At 37.7% G+C, this 19,213-nt stretch overlaps 1 protein-coding gene across 1 annotated transcript in view; it reads right to left on the bottom strand.

Moving 5' to 3' along the window:
- Positions 1–17,493, bottom strand: part of TBC1D9 (TBC1 domain family member 9) — a 34,539-nt gene extending 17,046 nt beyond the window's left edge. Inside the window, exons 1-9 of the mRNA XM_017732666.1 lie at positions 17,280–17,493; positions 12,603–12,721; positions 10,860–11,088; positions 9,619–9,880; positions 8,315–8,522; positions 5,298–5,504; positions 3,673–3,843; positions 3,072–3,222; positions 1,362–1,576 (exon numbers count right to left, since the gene is read on the bottom strand). Coding sequence (XP_017588155.1) covers positions 1,362–1,576; positions 3,072–3,222; positions 3,673–3,843; positions 5,298–5,504; positions 8,315–8,522; positions 9,619–9,880; positions 10,860–11,088; positions 12,603–12,721; positions 17,280–17,478 — 1,761 coding nt within the window. The 5' untranslated portion in view covers positions 17,479–17,493. The remainder of the gene's footprint in view (positions 1–1,361; positions 1,577–3,071; positions 3,223–3,672; positions 3,844–5,297; positions 5,505–8,314; positions 8,523–9,618; positions 9,881–10,859; positions 11,089–12,602; positions 12,722–17,279) is intronic.
- Positions 17,494–19,213: the final 1,720 nt, after the last annotated feature.

Genomic DNA, 19,213 nt, shown 5'->3' with positions numbered 1-19,213 from the left:
CTGCAGATCCCAAACTGTTCGAGTACTTCCCTGTAAAAACAGCAGTGTTTCCCAGTGCTCAAAGAAAGGCTTAAGAAAGCCTCAAATCACAAAAAAATTTTAAGGTTTTTCCTTAGTTTTGTTGTTTTACTGGGGTTTTTTGGTGGGTTTTTGGGTTGGTTGGTTTTGTGTTGCGGACTTTTTTCCTAATCAAGGGCTGACTCAATCCTAATCAAGGGCTGACTCAGGTCTGCAAGCATCACTGTTATAATGATATTGATATTCTGCCATAGGTGCTCTTGGGGAATCTGGGTCTGGTGCAGCCAAAACACCTCCCACAGCACTAGTCATGTGCCTGAATTCTCACTGTAGCTGGATCAAATCTCAAGGTTATTAATTACTGTGACAGCTTTAGGGACCAGTACTGAAGTGTCTTTCCACTGCTCCTCTGTTAAATAATCTTTGCAAACATTGTAGCTATTACTTAGTACCACACTTTGTTATTAAATAATTTATGATGGTATCTGTTAGAACTGCTTGCAGTATATTGCATCTAGAAGTCTTAACAGTCAGACATTAATCAGGCTTCTTAATACTAATGCATTTAAGTCTCCTCTTTGCAAAACTATGTAGGAAGGAAAAAAAAAGGCCCAGGTGATAAACCAAAATTACATAGTAAGAAAGAATGATTTAGGACCAGAAACTAAAGTGACTTGAATTATGGACATAAGAACCTCGAAACCATGCACAGGGGTCAGCATTAACTCTACAGATATATGGTTGGGACTCACAGTCATATCTCCTAGGACGCTTTATTTTTTGCCAAGTGTTTGGGGTTTTTTTGCTTCCATTTTTGTTTGTTTTCTTTTTTGGTTTCTTTTTATTGTTTTGAATGATTGCATGGCATCATTGAAAGAGGAAGGGAGGTTCTGGAGTGTTATAACTTATACACTGAATAATAATTCATGATAGGATGAATAGATAAAAATAGACAATAATTTAAGGCTCAACATAAAGTGTTTTGGTTTTCAGGAGATTTTTTGTTAATAAGGAAAGAACCTCTTCATGGTCCATTGTCATTTTCTGTAGACAGCTCTGTTATCATCTGTCCAGTTTCTAGATTTATGAGCAGAAAATATGCTTACAGAAAACATCTCTCAACATGTGTGGCTAATACTACTGTTAGAGCAGGTCCTTGTGTGACGTCCCTCTGGCCTCAGCACTCCTGCCTCTCTGCAGCACTGAGGCTTGAGCTCACAGCACCATCCACACCTCAGTGTACTTCACACAGCCAAACACTCATGCGCATGACTGAAGAAACACGACTGCAAGAAAAGAACTGGAATTCCAGAAACTGAAGGAGTGCAGGGTATTTCAATTACCTGACAATATCCTATGTTTGGATTTCTGAAAGCATAAGCTGTCAAGACTCTCCTTAAAGCAGCAATACCCATCTCATTCTGGAATGCAGGGTGTTCTGGAAGGGAGCGGTGCAGATCCCTTTCTATCTCTTCTGTAGCAAGATTGTATTTTCCCATCGATTTCTCCACTAGGTCCTCATAATAGCCAGGATGAGTGGCCATTTCATTAATGGCTCCTAGGAGAGAGAGGACAGTATTAAAACCAGGAGAAAAAGGAAGATTTAGCAGGTACAGCATTCCAACATTATGATCTACTCCCCTTCCATTCTGAATGTTACCAAGAACTTTGAAAGCAAATGTGAAAATATTATTTCTTTAAAGGTGATTAAAAAAAAAAAAAAAAAAAAGATGTGCCTTGATGATTATCACTCCTTCCTGTCTTCTCTACAGGCATTTTTATAATGAGGTTAAAATCTCTCTCAGCCAGAACAGGAGGCATGAAGAACAAACCAACTGTGCAGTCACATGGTATCATGAGCTCCCTCTGCAGCTGGCTGTGGGTTTTGTTATCCTAAATAACTCAAAACTCGTCTCTGAGAAAGCTACTTGCCCTGAGGACAGAGTAGATTAATGTTTGGTTGCAGAGAGTATGGTATGTCAGCAAAAAGCAAGAGACAGAAACTCATGAGCTCTATTCCTACTTCTGAAAATGACTCTGTCATCTTGGGCAGGGCACTCAGCCTGAGAGATACCACTGCATGCTCCCAGAGTTGCTATGAGATTTCACTACTGACTTTACAACTTCTCTGGAAAAGAAAAGCAAGTGTCAATAGCACAAAGTAATGTACATAGAAAACACAAATTATAGATACACTGTGAATATTGGTCCAAACTAGCTGTTAATAGGACACAAAAAAGAGCTGTGCATTCCTGTGTATATTTTCTGAAAACATTTCTTTAGTGCCCAGCAGCAAAGCGAAGATGTACATGACTATGTATTACTAGGGAAGAAACAGAAAACAAACCTAAAAGCATCATGTGCTCATACCCTAAGTGGTGTAGGTAGCTGTGGTAACTATCTTGGGTAGGGTAGAGCTAAAGAAGGCGTATGGTGATAGGTAATGAAGAAAGCCCTAGGTAGGACTGATTTCCATATAACTAATAATAAAATTCTTCAACTTCAAAAAAAAAAAACTTTAAGTGGACACAGATCTAGAGAATCCTTTTTAGCACAGAATCCCAGACAAATATTTTCCCACCGTTTTTCACATAATGGAAGCATCTAATAAAATGTTACAGTAGCTTTATTATCAACAAAAAAAAAGGTAGTGGTTACATGCAACATACCTAAACTCTGGAATTCCTTGCAACAATTGCTGTGAAGGCCAACAGCTTAACTGGATGCAGAAATTAATAAATAAATGGGAATTAGGCTTGCTGGTGGTTGCTGAACATCTAGAAGGTCCCTACACTGCTGGCTTCCAGTTACAGAGTGTGCATTCTGCTTTTTATATATTCTTCCTTAATTATGTGAGCCTGTTTGAGAAAGGGTATTTTCTGGTCTGAACGGAAATCTTGTCTAAACCTGTCTGATGCCTGTTAACAATCACAGCCTTACTTACTCCAAATATTTTCAGACACTTATTATGTGCACCTTTAATTATCTTTGAAAACCTTTCTTCCCTCATGCTTTTGCTTCTATCCCACAGACACATTCAACTGAAAACCTACCTGAAAAGAGCAGCCAAAGATCCCCTCTCATGCTTTCTGGAATGCCCTTTAGCACAAGGTCTCTTGTTTTCTCTGTACGATACATACAAACCCCTTGGCCATATTCAGCAAAGTGAATCTTCCAGGCCTGTTCCTTCAGGAACTCCTTAGCCTAAAAGCAAAGAAAGGCAGGCACAAAGATGCAGCTTCTCTTTCTAACACTCTGACCCACTAAAATCTTGAGTGCTAAAAAGCCTGCAATATCCTAACTTTCCAAGTGAGCAAGAAATAACTTGGCTACAGTCCAGTTATGTTCTTAATGGGCTGCCTCCTCCCATTTCCTAGTTTCTATGCCAGTAGACCTTGCTGTTAAGAGAAGCAGTTATACTTAAGAGCAGGAATACAACCTCTCCTTGTATTACATCCAACTTGCTTTTATGTAGTGAAGTTATTTGTATGGGTAAAACAACAACATGTTCAAGCCTTTACTTCTGTGAAAAATACTGCCTTTTCTTAACTGTCTGGCAGAACAAAACTCTTCTGGGTCAGAAACATGGGTTTTAAAGCAAACATAATTTAACAGCTTTTTCAGTCAGGTGGAGCACTCAGAGGTGTATTTTACCAGCTTAGGGTTGAACTCCTCAGGTGACCTGCGCCGATACATTGTCATTAAAGCCTGAGTTGCTGTTGGAATGCCATTATCATTGAGGTTGAACTGTCGCTCTCCCTCCGACTCAGAGCTCAGGCTTTTGTGAGGGCTGGCAGAAATTAAACTACTTGACCTTGTAAACACCTGTAGAAAGCAGTCACAAGCAATACAGGCATAAAGATGAGCCAGTGTCTGGACTTCTTACTTCACTTTACTTAAAAAATTATACATGCTAACAGTTAACAAAAACATATGGCAGCAGAAATTAAACCAGTACAGAATAATGAAATAGCTTCCAGTTTTTCAATAGCTCTCCTGAAACACAACCACATTCTAGAACTAGAATTGCTAAGGTAATGTTAACCTTAACTAGCCCTGGGCAACTGAACTAGCTCCCTTGGTCTGTCAACATCATAGGACTGTTAGATTGTGATTTGGAATAAAAGGATTTTCTGACTTCTCAAACAGCTTTAAAACTGCATCACAGTAAAATCTCACAGAGCAGTTCACACCAAATGCCTGAAATTGCAAATAGGCAATCAGGCATACCTAGATATGTAGTCATATTACAAATTGTAGTAAATGTTTACAATTAATTTGTGTTTATAATTCAGTAGGTAGAATACTTAGATCCATTTACGGCAAAAGTTCCAGCACTATACATGCCTATGTGCTCTGATACACAACAACACAGTAATTACACCTCACCATCAACAAAGCAAGTAAAAACAATTATTTTAAGACACCCGTGACAAACAGGGTAGGGCTATTCAGGACAATACTATGGTATGGCTTAGTATAGACTTGGAATGTGAGATCTACCTACATAAAACCAAAATGATACACCACAAAAGCGTTTTCTCCTTTGAGATCTAACTACTATACTTTGCTGGGTTTAACAGAACTGATGAGGTCGTTATATGAAGCATCTGAATTTCATACTTAAAAGCTGGAATTCAGCAGAAGGCTTGACATTCAAAGAGCCTAAGAAAAATGTATCTAATCATATCGTTTAAGAAACATTTACTTTGCACACATATATAAGGAGGCGGTTCAGAATTCGATGTTCAGGACAGGGCTGTTGTTTTCTTGTTAGGTCAAATGTTCCGAAGTGCACTAGCAGTGCAAACCTGCTCAGCTTAGACATTATTTTCAGAAAAATCAAAAGATGGGATTTAGCAGCTAAAGTCTTGAATAAAAGGAGTTTCATGCCAACTGATAATTTCTTCAAATTATTAAAATTCCAGAATTCCATTTGAGTTGGACAAATTAATAGATATTAAAAGCACTATGCAATTAACCAGTTAATTAACTATGACACTTTCTAACAAGATACACTGTAATTTCAGAATGCAGCAGCAAGAATTAGAGTAGCTCTTCCTCAGCAGTGATGATTTCTCTTAGGTTTAACATGAAAAAGACAGATATCCCAATTGACAAATTTGAACACTTCAGCTCAAAGGCATTAACACAAAAGAGGTCACATTTCTGTGCCTAAAGGTTTAGCTTTGCAAAAACTTCAAGGTGTTTCCTGGTTCCTCTCTCCCCACACCAGTTAAAATCCCCTTCTAGTAAAATATTCATGTTCCTTCACATACCTCATCATCTGAGCTGATATAGCTTCCAGAAATATTTTTATCCAAGTATATTTTTGAAGTGGTTTGTTGCAGAAAGTCTGAGATCCTCTGTACAAGAAAGTCTCTGTCTTTCAAGTTGGCAAAGAGGAACGTCATTCTGTTTTTCGTGCTGATTGACAGTGGGCTGGGCAGCACACTGGAGCTGTCTGCCTTTTCCACTATTGTCACCTAGGGAGAAACAGTTGCTACAGCTTAAGATCTTTAGTTAATCAAGATGCTTGGTCTAAGAAATCATCTTAATACAATAAATCCATGCTCCTTCCATGCTTATATCTAATTCCTATGGACACCTCTTTGCCAGAAAACATGGTTTGCATACAAGGTCTTACAAGCCTGAAAGACGAAAGCTTTCATCCTTCAAACAACTGGCTTCAGTACATTTTCCACCAAAACTCCCCTGCACTACTCCGTTGATTTTCCTCAGGCTGTATTTTAAAAGAATCAGTAAAACAAAATTTCATCTGTGGGATACAAATCTTTTTTGTAGGACTTCCAAATCCCTCTCCTGCTTCCTAACATCATCAGCACAGGCTGAATCCACAAAAACCATTACCTACCTTTTACTGCCAATATATATGAATAAACCATTTTTGACATGACGCTCCTGTACAACTGTATTATAGTTGTATTCTGTGAAAACAGTTGCACAGTGTTATTTTAACTGCATTTTCACAGTACACAGAAACTTGCAACAAAGGGAAACTAACCCCATGTCTTCCCTTGCAAAGGAAAATAATCTAACCCTGTGAGGTAGAGGCTTCTGTTCGGCCTTCAATTGTTAGGGAAGTGGTCACTGATCTAACTGAACTCCAAACTGTAAACAGTACTCATACCACAATCTACTGAGTACAGGGAACGAGTTCCCTGAGATTTTGGTAAAGCACATTAACACAAAGAAATCTCAGGGATAAGTTATACACTGTCGATGAATTATATTAAGAGTTGTGTGTCCTAAACGTTACCACTATTAGCCTTAAAAATATATCAATCCATCAAGTTTGTGCAGTTCATACATTGAACAAAACACTTTTATGACTTTAGATGATTTCTTAGGTAATGAAAACTGACTTACTGCCTTCAGAATAGAAAGTGGCACATTTAATTTTGCTAGGACTTTTACTTTTGCTCCTTTAACCCTTTTTAAAACAGGAATCAATGGTAAGATGTGAGTGCTATAATATTAATAGCTCTCTAGCTAAATGGATAGGGTAACCATTTTTCATGCATTCTCTTTGAAGACTTAAAGACTGCAGTGCACCACTCAGGTGCTAAACCATTTCTCTGTTCTCCCCACCTCCCTTTATTCTTCTGTTAACAACAAATCTACTAGTTATTCGTTAACTTAAAGGACTTCACTAATAGCGTATTGAAGTTAGCTTAAAAGTGTTCCCTGTGTTTTCTGTTCCACTTAAAAACTGTTTGAGCGCAATCAGCACAAAAGACAGACAAGTTCTAAAGGCACAGGACAGACACTATTAAAGCAAGCTTAATTATAGCTCTGCTATAATGAGAGCTGATATCCACTTATTTCCTATTCAGTAGAGACATGCATATCTGAAGTGCTTTGTCTTGGAGAGGGCACCTGCTGTAGGTACAGTAAGCAGCGCACTGAAAAACAGTGAAAAACACTGAAAGCCACTGAAAAACATCTGTCCCCATCATAATTTCTGAATCAATGCTTTGCTATTGTCTCATCTGTCAAAACACCTCCAGGATATTACAGAACACTGGAACTAACTTAGGGTCTAACCCAAAGCTTTAATTAAATAGAAAGCTTTGCTTTAATTACTAATGGTACTGATCAGTTGTTCTGAGGACTGGCACTACCCCCTGGTTTACTATTCTCCTTGCTGGTGCTGAGACTTAAAGCTGTTCATAAAGAAGCACTTATTCCTTCAGCTACTTCTGTCTCTTCAAGCTTTAAAGCTGCTCCGAATCCTGTGCTGCTGTGACTGTGGTTATCAAAAGCAGTTGCTGAATCTGCATCCAGGAAAAGAGGTCCTGTTAAATGAAGACTTTGCTCTCCTCCTCCACCACTTTACCTGCAGGACTGCCATTCCCTTTGCTTTCCAGACAAACAGTGCAACCATAGTCGAATGTCTCATCCCAAACAACCAAAGTCGTTGCAACAAGTTGCTGAGAAGCTGTACTTCAAAGTTTTTTTAACAAGTACCCGTTTTAATGATTTGTGGAGGAAAACAGTGCCTTGAAATATTCTGTGGTTCTTCAGTCAAGACAAACTGTCCTTGGTTACATCAGCTTTGCTACTACTTCCAAAACTTTCTTAACAAAGTTTTCCATTAACCTACAAATCAAGTCAACCACAAAAAAACTCCCCAACATAATTATTTTTTTATTGCATCAAACATACTCTCCATACCGAACATCTGGTTTAAGTAACCAGCTTTAAAAAGGGAAACACACCAATTTGAAAAATGTTGACAAAATATTTTCCACATACAAGAATAAACAATGGCAAGTCTGTGTGAAGAGGCAATTCAAAACTTTAGGATTATGAATCTTTTTACATCTGACAAAAGCAAATCTTAACTGATAAGATTCTTTAACAGAATTTCCACTCATCAATCTGGGAAATTTCACCCTCCACTCCTCCCTATGAGGCACAAAACATGGAAAATTGGGCTGTAAATCAGAATACAAGTTATGAGAGAGGAAGAACTCAGAGAGTTATGAAACTGATGGAAAAAACTCCATGTGAATTTTAGTAGTAGGAACTGAGAACTAAGATACGCAGTCATTAAATATTACTTAGAACACATCAGAATGGCATGCTCACAAGAGATTAAAAGCATGAAAATAGGCTTTTCTCCAAAAAAATCAACAAAAATAAACAAATAAAAAATAAATAATAATAAAAAGACTCCACCAAAATAAAAAAATTCAAAGCTAGGCTGAAATATCTAATAAGATATTGCTTTACTACTTGCCCTATAAATTTAAAAATACAAATAACTTACCTCTCGAAGAGGGATAATAAGGCTGCACAAGTTCTCTTCTTTACTAGTAAAGCAAATGTAGTTTGTAGAAACAAACATCTGACCCAAAATATGCATTTTGTTGAATGGAGTCCAAAGAGTACAGTCAGTGTGTCCATCTAATTTCTCATCCTTGGGAAGTCGGAACAATGCACGATATCTCTCGCTCTTTGCCCTGGCATCAAGATCCCTAAAAAACCCACAGAAAGATTTTCTTGTTTTAAGGAATATATAATACACTTTAAGATATATTTTATGCAAATCATTGCAAGCTACCTGCAACTCAGCTAAGCAAGGAGTGTACAGCAAAAAGGTGGAAATAATTTGCATATAGGGGAGGTATAGGCTTCACTTTTGGAAGGTTCTAAAACTACATGAAAAAAAGTCTGCCATGAATGACTTAGACATTCATGCTGACTTCTCAGAGAGGAAAGACTGAGTGAGTTTTTCATATTCAGCCCTACTGTCTCAGAATATATACAGTGAATCCATTTTTTGCTAATAGTTATAAAAAATGCTTCTTTGAGGCTTATTTATTAACATGATGGAATCCTTAAGGTTAGAGTTTGTTAACAATTTCAAGACAGTCTTGATAATGCATTCAGTGCAAAACACTCAATAGTAAGGACAAACAAAAGTGATATAATGCATTTTGGATGTCACTAAGTAATGAGAAATATAAACAAGCACTGGCTATAATTCTGTACGGTACACTAACATGAACAACATATAAAGAAAAAATGTAAAAGAAACTAACAAGCTGAAGTATGATGTAAAAAAAGCAGAAAAATTTTCCAGGTAACTTTTCACCCCTTCAAATTTTATGTCAATTTTTGTATCACTGTTACCTAATTCTAGATAGAATTAATAACCTAGAGTAATTTCTCAATTCCAGCAATAAGACCAAGTATGAATGCTAGGCACATTTCTTAACGACACATAAATCACTTTATTACCTACCCCTACTGACATAAAATGGCCTTACAACAGATACCTAAATGCAGCCAGTGTCAGAAGATACACTAAAGAGCTTCTGAACAAACGAGCATTTGGCTCAAGTAACTTTATTTTTGCAACATGTTAGTATTCAAGTGTTTTCCCTTCCCTATTTCAACCAGATACCAAGTAATTATATTTAAATAATTACTCACATTTTGCCACTGCTGGAATCAACTATTCCTTTTGGAGTTACAGTAAATGGCAGCAACACTAGAAAACTTTTGGACAAAATCCTGCAAGTAAAAGGACTGAGGAGGAACAAATGAGTAAGAGCCAGTGATACCTACCGTTTTAGAGCAGATACTTTTTTGGGGGATTTCTTTTTCAGTTTGGGTAATGACCTGTCTTGTTCAAATCCTTCATTGTCCAAAAGCTGTCGCATAGCTATATTGGCAAGCTGTTCCATTAGTTTAAATGTCTCACTGATATTAAGGAATACTGAGAAGAAATGTTCACTTGACCTTGTGCTCACTTTGATCATATCAGGGAAGAGCAGTGTAGCATTCTTCTCAAGCTGAGTGATATCAACCCAACGGATAACTAACTTTGCTGAACAGGAGCAAACAAAAAAACAAGATTCAGTACAAAAGAGCATATTCAGGAGCTTTTAGCTTCTTCTTCCTGTAACATGCATTCAGCTGACTTTTTCTTGCATCTTGAAAAGTTGGGAGCACAGCATAAAGAGACCAAGTTTGTACAAACAAACCATTATCACCTGACAAGCAGCAGATAAAAGAGTTTAAATATCATTTACTTTATTTACAGAACACCACACAAGCATTACAAAGCTAGACGAGCTAACATGACTTATCATTGTCACTGTACTTGCTCAGACTCTGATGTCCTCTTTTCCTATGGAAGCAAAGAAACACAGTCTAAACACATCAGACAGGCTTGTGTTATTTTTACACAGTAAAAAGTTTCAAATATTACAGCCATGACAGAACCTTAGCTTTTCTTCCAACACCAATACAGGTGGTGTCCTTATAGCAGGGGCTAAATCCCAGGACTGATCCATTGCCCGTAACCAAATACTGCTGAATTGTTCACCTCTACTGTGCTTTGAATTAACTCCCTGTAGAGCAGACTGGTTGCAGCCACACTATGCAGTTCTTTATTCTGGGTCTCCTCTGAAACCTTTCTGATGCTCTGGTGTTGTACAAATGTAGCTGTGTCATTTAAGGTTGCAAAGTCTGCCAGAATAGTACTTGAGGATTGTGTAAGAGCAGAAGGAACCAGAACTGGTGTGATCTTGTCCCTGTTCCCTTTCGGGCATAGCCCCTGAGGTGAACTATGTTTCTAGACAATGCCAGGTACTGTTTTACACAGAACTACTTTGAGAAAGACAAAACAAACAAGAGAACAAGCACACAGATAAGCACTGTGACAATCAGGGAATTCTCCCTGCTTCTCTTTTCCTCAGCAGTGTCTTTGTACCTTCAATGATCAGTACATGAACAGTAACAAACTACAGGAGATTTCCTAACAATTTTTAGATGCACAAATTACCATTCCACTGAAAACATACCTTCCCTGCCCATGAGGAAAGAGTAAAAGCAAAGGTGATTAATGCTGAGATACACCCAGCCCTGACGGGGAACCTTCCCCTTCCAGTAACTGCAGGAGTAGTAGTTCACTAATTTCTCTTCTTCTGGCATTCCAAACAGCTTGTGAAATTTCACTATGGCTTCCTTGAATTTTTCTGTGTCATCGTCCTCTTTGATGCCGTTGATTTTGTTGTACTCAGCAATGATGCCCTGGTAGGGAATGGAAGAAGGACACATACTGTTAGTGGCCATGGGCTATCAGATATCCTAATTCCCACGGCTGGCTGGGCCACAGGCCACAACGGTTATTGCAATGCCAAGGAAGTCTTTCAGTCATTCTTTGGCTTATGTAGTTATTTACTTTATTCAAGGCTTTCTTTCTAATGACCTTACTCCCTACTGTGCATATGTCAAAAGCAACCAAACACCAACCCCTTGCCAGTACCTTGTTTTAAATTAACCAGCCTAACTCAAATACTCTTAACAGCTCAGTAAAGCACCTATGATCTGTAGTATTAAATGACTTCTGTGACCCCTCTTATTGGACCTTGAGCAAAGAAGAAGAGCAGAAGGGGGGAAAAAAAAGAAAAAAAACCAAAGAAATCTTCTATTAGATTAACTAATAGGATGGAAAAAAATTCCCATTTTCAGGTGCAGATGAAATTCATGAAATTTGAAGTGGCAACAGGTAAAAAGATGTTTTTTGATATCTCAAAGACTATGGTCCCTTCTGTTCTATACTGAAGCTCTACTTGATTAGCTTATTTTCCCAATCTTCTTTACAATCATCTCTATTGTCTTTTATATTAAAGTTATTAAATGGAAAGTGACATTTTGCCTTTAACTTGCTCCATACTTACGTGAAGGGCAGAGTATAAGACAGAGAAGCATCGTTCACATTTAGTATTTGTCCAACTCTAAGAAGTAACAATTTCCTTAAAGGATTATATTTCAAAACACAGATGTCCTCATGTATAAGGTATTTCCATGACCATCTATAGCCCTCATACCTGATTCACTGGTAAAACACAAGCAACTGTGGGATTCTTAAGAGAGCTGACTTACTATATGAAACATTAAAAGAGGAACGAGGCAAAGCCAGGGCTTTGAACACACACTCAGTAAATAGAGTAATTTTGCTTACAATCTTTTACCAAAGTGTTTATTTTTAGATAATTATTAGTACCGAAAAAGTACATTTTGCCAGTATGGCTATTATCTGTCCTATAAAGAGAAAAAGAAATTCTGAGAAAACCAACACCCCCCCTTCCCACCAAGCAAACAAATCAATGAAACAGCAACCCTTAACACCTGTATGAAGTGTAAATGCCAATAATACAGGATTTAGCTACACAGAAGAGGGGGAGGAGACATTATGAGTGCATTTAAAAAAATTGAAATTAAGCCTTGCAATGGAAAAACAGTTACACAGACTACTGTTAAAGTTTAAGACAGTCAACACTGCAATTGATTTTAGAACTTAAAAAGCTTTAAGCCCTGCCTATATATTTATATGGGTTTTTAAAAAATCCCACTGCTGTAGCTACATGCACTAATCCCAGTTTCCCTGATTTTTTCACACGTTGCTACTTAGCATCTGGTATTCCATCAAAAAGGCAGAGCAGCCTAGGGACTACCAACTCCAGTTTGTTTCAAATTCACATGAGTTTATCTTCCACAGTCATATTTATCATTAACAACATTTGTAGTAATAAATGCACTACCTGTATTTTTCCTCTAACAAATGTGTTTATGTCATTCTCATTTTCAAAGATTGAAAGAGTTTGCAACAAATTCTGTTCCAGCCATTCCCAGTGTTCAGTGATTTCCTTCCTCGAGCAACCTATATTAAAAAAAAAAGAACCAAACCAAACCAAAAATGAAAAAAGAAATAATTCATTAATGTCAATGTCCTTTTAAACATAAACAAAAAACTCCAAGAAAACTTGCCAGTAACTGGAGATGCAATATTTTACTAGATGCTGTCCTTCTGGAAATTCCAAAATTTTCTCACATTGTATTTAATTTAACGACTCCAATGAAGGCAACAGAATGCAACATTCTGGGCAACTTCTAGGGGAATGTCACAATTCTGGTGGAGCACAGATACATAAATCACATTGCAGAACAGCCTGCTTATGTAATCAATATTTCAGAATCAAAAATGATTGCCACTGCTGCTTCTCCTTAAAACTACTGGATGCAACCAGACCTTTCTGGAACTCAGGAGGTGATCTGAACACTATTTTATTTCTTGTTGGCTTTTACACTGCTGTAAAAAGCAATGATGAAATGCATGAGCTATGTATATAAAACTAAACTGTCATCAGAAAAATTGCTTAGCTCATAAGAGCAGTGACAAGCAGTGCAGACGCTATCATGATGAACTGTTTCTTAAAGCTGTCTCCTTCTGGTTTGTGGTTCATGAATTATTTTTCATCACTTCTTCTGAAACTGCTTTGTTTGATTATTCTCAACCCGTAACAATACATTTCTTTTTTCCCACTGCTTTTTGTCTCCATTATCTTACTATTTACTCTCCCAGTCTCCTCTACAGCAGATCATGCAATCAGCCCAAAACCTACACCCCAGTTCTCAACAATTCATCATCACAGGATAGGTCTTTCTCTTTGCTTTGTTTACTCAGGATTAAAATACACATTTGCTGCAATGTTTTAAACTACAGGTTATTTTATCTCTGTTACTGGAAAGTTTTTGCCTATCTTAGCGTATCAAAAGTATTCACCATTTTGCCATCATTGGCCTCCTAGGAAAATTAAGCTCTTCCCTGGCTCTTAGGGAAGGGGAAAACACCCAATTTAACAGTTAAAACACTGCAATTCGAAATGTCTGACTGGAAATAAAAATGAAAATCACTACAACATATCAACTTGCATGAAAATGCATATAATTACCATTACCACAAAAACCCTACAGCAGTTCTATACCTGAAAAACACACAAGCCACTGTAAGAATGACAGATTTTATAGGTGGAGAAGGATCTAAAAAAGTTGTTAATTTCCAAACAGAATTTACATATACCACAGTTTTTGCCTTAAACTGAGCACTAGCAGACTGGGAGGGACACTGGCATGGGAGACAGCAGGGCTGCTACAATACGAAAGGCTGATTGTGTACAACACTTTGCATTCCTAGCTTATCAGTATGCTTAAAATTGTTCTTCCAAAGTAACTAATAACAATTCTCCTGTATAATTCAATAGACAGAACTCTAAGCTGTGACACCTTTAACCCAACACTGCACTGGAGAAAGGGCTGTTAACAAGACTTCTTTCCAGAGCTATAAGGCTTCAGATCTACCAGCCAGAATTCTCATATGTCCTAGATCGGTAGAGTTAATATCCATGAAAATTCACATCGACATCTAATTATAAACAAATCTGTCTAAACAGTCATTTTAGAGCAGACAAACCCCCTTGGATTACTTTCACCCTCAGAATAGTCTTGTACTGAGCAAGACCAAATGTCATAAACAAATCATGAAACAATCACATTTCTTCGAGTCACTCTGTACAGCTACCTACTGAAGATAATTTCTTTATTGAAGGCAGAGAAAAAGACAAATTTCTGTAAAAATAAGAGATTAGAAGTACCAAATAACCAGAAGTCTACCCTTAGGGAACAGGGAGGGATAATGCAGGACAAAATCTGAGTTGCATAGCTAAATGCAGCCAAAGCCCTTAGTAACCCGTATAATTTTAACAACCCTTGATCAGTTCAGAAAGAATTGCTTTAGTTGCAAATTCATAAAATAACCACAGCGCAGAACCTTAGGGAGCACTGGGCTGCTCAGCTTCAAAGTTGTATAAAAAGATTATTTGCTCTCCGTAAAATTTTACCTCCCTGTAAGATCCACACTACTCCCCTCAGGTGACAAGACTATGCTAATGCAGTCTCTTAATTTAATGAAAACAACTAAGCCATCAACCAGGTATTAGGAGACTAAAAGTTCAAGGAACACTCCACAAAATGGAATCAGAGATATATACATTAACTACATTAGCAACTTCAATTAAGGCTAAGATTCATAATTGAAGAGCATGTTTATTAATACTAGCTTAAATTTAGACAGAGCACTGTACTTCTACATAAAACCCACAATATCTTTCTCAGAAGAGAAACAAAATTCTTACAGTTCAGCAGCATCATAAATTTCTACATATATGGTACATTTATTTATTCTGGGGCCATAACTCATAACTCTGCTTTCCATTTTATGTCCCTGCTTGAGGACACACTGTAGGTATAAAACTATAGTCATTATCTATAGGTGTCATGCAAAAAAACCTAAAGAGAAGTCACATGGCCTATTTCCAAAGTCTTAAAAATAAATTCTGAATATATGCATTGTATAAGGGTCTTTGAAGAAACACTATTTTGTTGAGAGCTTTGTGATGCGCTATTTTCTTTGGAAGGGAGTCTGCAAACAACAAGAAAACTTGTGTCCTCAGCTGCCCCCTTTCAAGCTTATGGGATGAAGGTGGTTACTAATTGCTGTGCACTGACATCTGGATGAAAATAAATAAACATACAAGCAAGTACTTTTACCCTTCTTTCTCTTCTGAGATCCATGGAAAGCTGACATGCATTACATATGGTCACAGCAGAGTAGATGACAGTACAAAGCATGCCATTAAATGCAGATTTGGGAACAACCTTCTTAATACTGACAACTTCATTAATATCTGGTTTTAGTATTAGTTGTCACTAAGGGTAAATTATGTTATTTTTATTTTTAAATCTTCAGGGAGTTGGTATTAATGGGTGTAGAAGGGAAAAAGATTGTTTGAAGTGATGCATTCTTTCAGGTCTGATACTACCAAAAATAGTATAAAATACTTGCTCTAATAAGAGCTATTAGAAAAACTTCTGATTGGATTCAGAACGCAATACTTTGATATCACCTTGTCAGACACAGAAATCATATGCTCCTAAGAACAGAGCCTGCTTTGAACAAAAATTATTAGATCTATAGCAAACCTTCATCTATTCCTCCTTCTCTTCCCTTTCCAAGAGGGTATTTGTCTGGAGGAAAAGTCATCCAAATAATCTAAATGTCAAATTTTATTGGGAGAACGGGCACTAATGAAGTGGCACAGTTAGGCCAGAAGAAGCAATAGCTTCATTAACCAGCATTTTTGAATGTCAGGCAGCACTGAGGGTGCTGGAGGTTACCAGGCCATTAAAGAGATGATAGGTATGTATGCACTTCTCATTTGTTCTCTCTTCTCAATTTTCTTCAAATGAACAGAATTTTGGCTGTTGCCAAAAATGTTGTTGCCAGTGGAACTTTTGAGCTGGAGGAGCTGCACTGAAAAGTTTCCATTTGCTAAGACTGAAAAGCAATACTATCAAACCAATGATCTGACCTGACAAGCTTGGCTAGTAAAAGCTAAATGACCTGGATCTTCTGCATTTAACTCCAAACACTATTTTCAGAGACAGCAGACAAAACCAAAGACTAACTCCATTCTGTTTTATGCTACCTGCAATAGGTACCTGACCACAGAAATAAGCATTTAGTACAGGATCTGATACATGTGAAAATCCTATTTGATGTACAAAAATATCAACTCAATTGTTTTCACTACTATAATGACAAAATGAGCTCTCTTACTGCTAGATCTGTCCAAGCTGGAGCATTAAAGACCAAAACTCTTGAGTTATTCCATCTCTGTAAGAACATACACTTCTGTAGTTAACTTTAACTTAGCTACCACCTTGCTGAATTCTAAGTATGTTATATTTAGAAAGACCATACACTGCCTGAAATAAACATCCAGGAGGTAGGGCATCCCAGGGATCTAGATGGTATTAACCTGCAGGAGAGAGAGGAAATGTCACACTGCTTGCTATTTAGTATTCACGTGAGTGCTGGGGCTGCACTTTCTTCCTGGTTACCATTGCAAGGGAAGCCAGGTGCCCTGTCTGGGTAACTAGGTTGCTATAATCCAAGTACTCCTCCCAGCATCCTCTTTAGAGACACCCCATCACCCAGGAATGCTGCCATCACTTCAGAAGTGCTGCAGGAGTGAGACCCGGATATGGAGAAGAGCATGCAAGAAGGAGGAATGGGTACTGCTGGTTTGGGAACATCTTTGGGAGAAGAAAAGTGGGAAGTAACAGATGTTTCTGTCCCGGCTCCATGGCCATTTCTATCTTCATTCAGTCATTGTGCATAACACACCCCCCCATGCTGGCATTCAAGGTCTGACTATCAGAAACTCTGGAGAATCCGAATTTTATCACTACAACAGGTTTTCATCCTGACCCATTTATTTGTCCTGAGATGACTGTCCTCATCAGGAAGGATGCTCTCTTAGCTGTGACACAGTATCCAGGAAGAATAAAAATCCACATGTCAGTGTATTTGTCCTTACCACAGGCAATAGTCCAGTAGACCAAGGAGTCTGGTGCTTGGTAGAGGATTCGATATGGTGCCACTCTGGCACTGGAGTCCAACACGACGTCAAGAGTACCCACAAGGAGACCTATGGAAGAGGAAATTCTGATGAACGTACAGTGATGGAAAATCCAAGATCCCACAGGAGGGGGCTTTGCAGCCCCTCCCCATTCCATTTCACCTTCCACAGCAAAATGCAGATCTATATATTCCTTCTCACGCTTGTAGTCTCATGTTGTAAAGAGGAAGAGTGATTTAACAGGGAAACATCTTCAGTTTAAACAGGACTTCAACTCTTTGATGTACATCAATGCTAGCACAAAGATGGGCAAATGAAGATGGGCAAAAGTTAGTTGTGTTATAAAATCATGTTTAAAAGTTATTTAGTTCTTTCCTGTGTTTCATATAGTGCTGGAGCCCTGAGCAGTAAAAAACCTACCAACTACAAACCCTCCTCCAACACCAACAAGAAACCCCAGACAATATACCCTATAAGGGTTCGAAACTCAAATGTCAGATAAGTAAAACTAAAGACTTCCAGCAAAAATAATTGTGTAACAGTCTGATTATTTAGGGTAGGAAGGATCAAAATGCCTCAGAGTCAAGCTATTTTTCAGATGAAAGGATACTGAGGAAAGACAAAGCCATACTGTTTTCCAGAAGTAGCTTTGAAAATTCTTTGCTCCTGAGGGAGCCACCAACAGCTGCATACCAAAAGCTACCAACAATTCTTAACTATATTTCCACATAGTCTAGATCCTATTTTTATAATAAACTACACATAAAACAAAACTCTAACCCCCCAAACTCTCTCCAAGAAGGACCTATTTATTTTCAAACTATGTAAAAGTTTTCCCCCTTTTCATCTCCACAAAGAATTTTCATCTCCCCTGCAGATGTCAGATTTAAACTCTCACATTGAAAGTCTCAGCAGATTGTTTCAATTGTTTGAAAAAAAATTGAAATATATAAACAACAAATAGATGAACTTTCAGGGATTTTTTTTTGGTGGAAATATTTATTGGGGTAGAAATAAGGGGTTTTTTTTAAACAGCTGAAATAAACTGCATGCACCAAAAAAATTTTAAAACACTCCTGTTAAAAGCTCTCTTCTCCTTTCAAGTCCCATGTTTTCATCTTTTACTGTCATAGGTTTATTAGTTCCTCATTTTGCTCTGTCGTAACTCGTATACAGAATACTGCTTCCCTTGCTGTTTTTCTTTCAGATTTGTGCTGTGCATCATAAAGATATAAAAGCACTACCCTTTTTCCATCTCAGTAGGTCCCTCAAATCTGAACTGAAACTGATACTAAGAAATACCCCACCTATCAGTGATTTTGTATTTCCCCCATTCTATGTCTTTTATTCGTATTTTGTTTTATATAGATCTTCTCAGGTTGGATCAACTATAATCTCTTTCTGCTCAATAAATTAACATGCACCACTTCTTAATCCAAGAATTCTGAAACACATGAGAAACAACTTGGGCACAACATCAGGCCTTAGTAAGGTATGCTACAAAGCTGTCTGATAATTATAAGATCCAAACATAAAATATGTAAAATATCCCAATGTACATAAGTCTCACTAGCTTTAGTTGCCCCTCATCTCTCACACATTCTGATTACTGGTTGTACACTGACAAGCTGCCTCTGAACAATTCTCCACCAGCCCTTCTAGATACACCCTGGCTCCTTCCAAACTCAGGAGAATGAAGTAGGTTAAAATGTACCTTTAATTATTTTTTTCTCTCCGAGTTTCACAAATGCAGTATGGGCCTGGCTCAGAAGACACATGTCACTTCAACCAAGGGCAAAATCCTCAAACACTTAAAGCTGCCAGTACGGCTCAACTGGAGTGGGGACTAAGCCAGACACTACACTTTGTTCATCATCTGGGTTTGCTGCAAA

The sequence above is a fragment of the Corvus brachyrhynchos genome, unplaced genomic scaffold, assembly GCF_000691975.1.
Source record: "Corvus brachyrhynchos isolate BGI_N302 unplaced genomic scaffold, ASM69197v1 scaffold444, whole genome shotgun sequence".
Taxonomy (NCBI): domain Eukaryota; kingdom Metazoa; phylum Chordata; class Aves; order Passeriformes; family Corvidae; genus Corvus; species Corvus brachyrhynchos.
The sequence above is the reverse complement of the archived record's forward strand: the minus strand, read 5'-3'. Positions and strand labels throughout refer to the sequence as shown.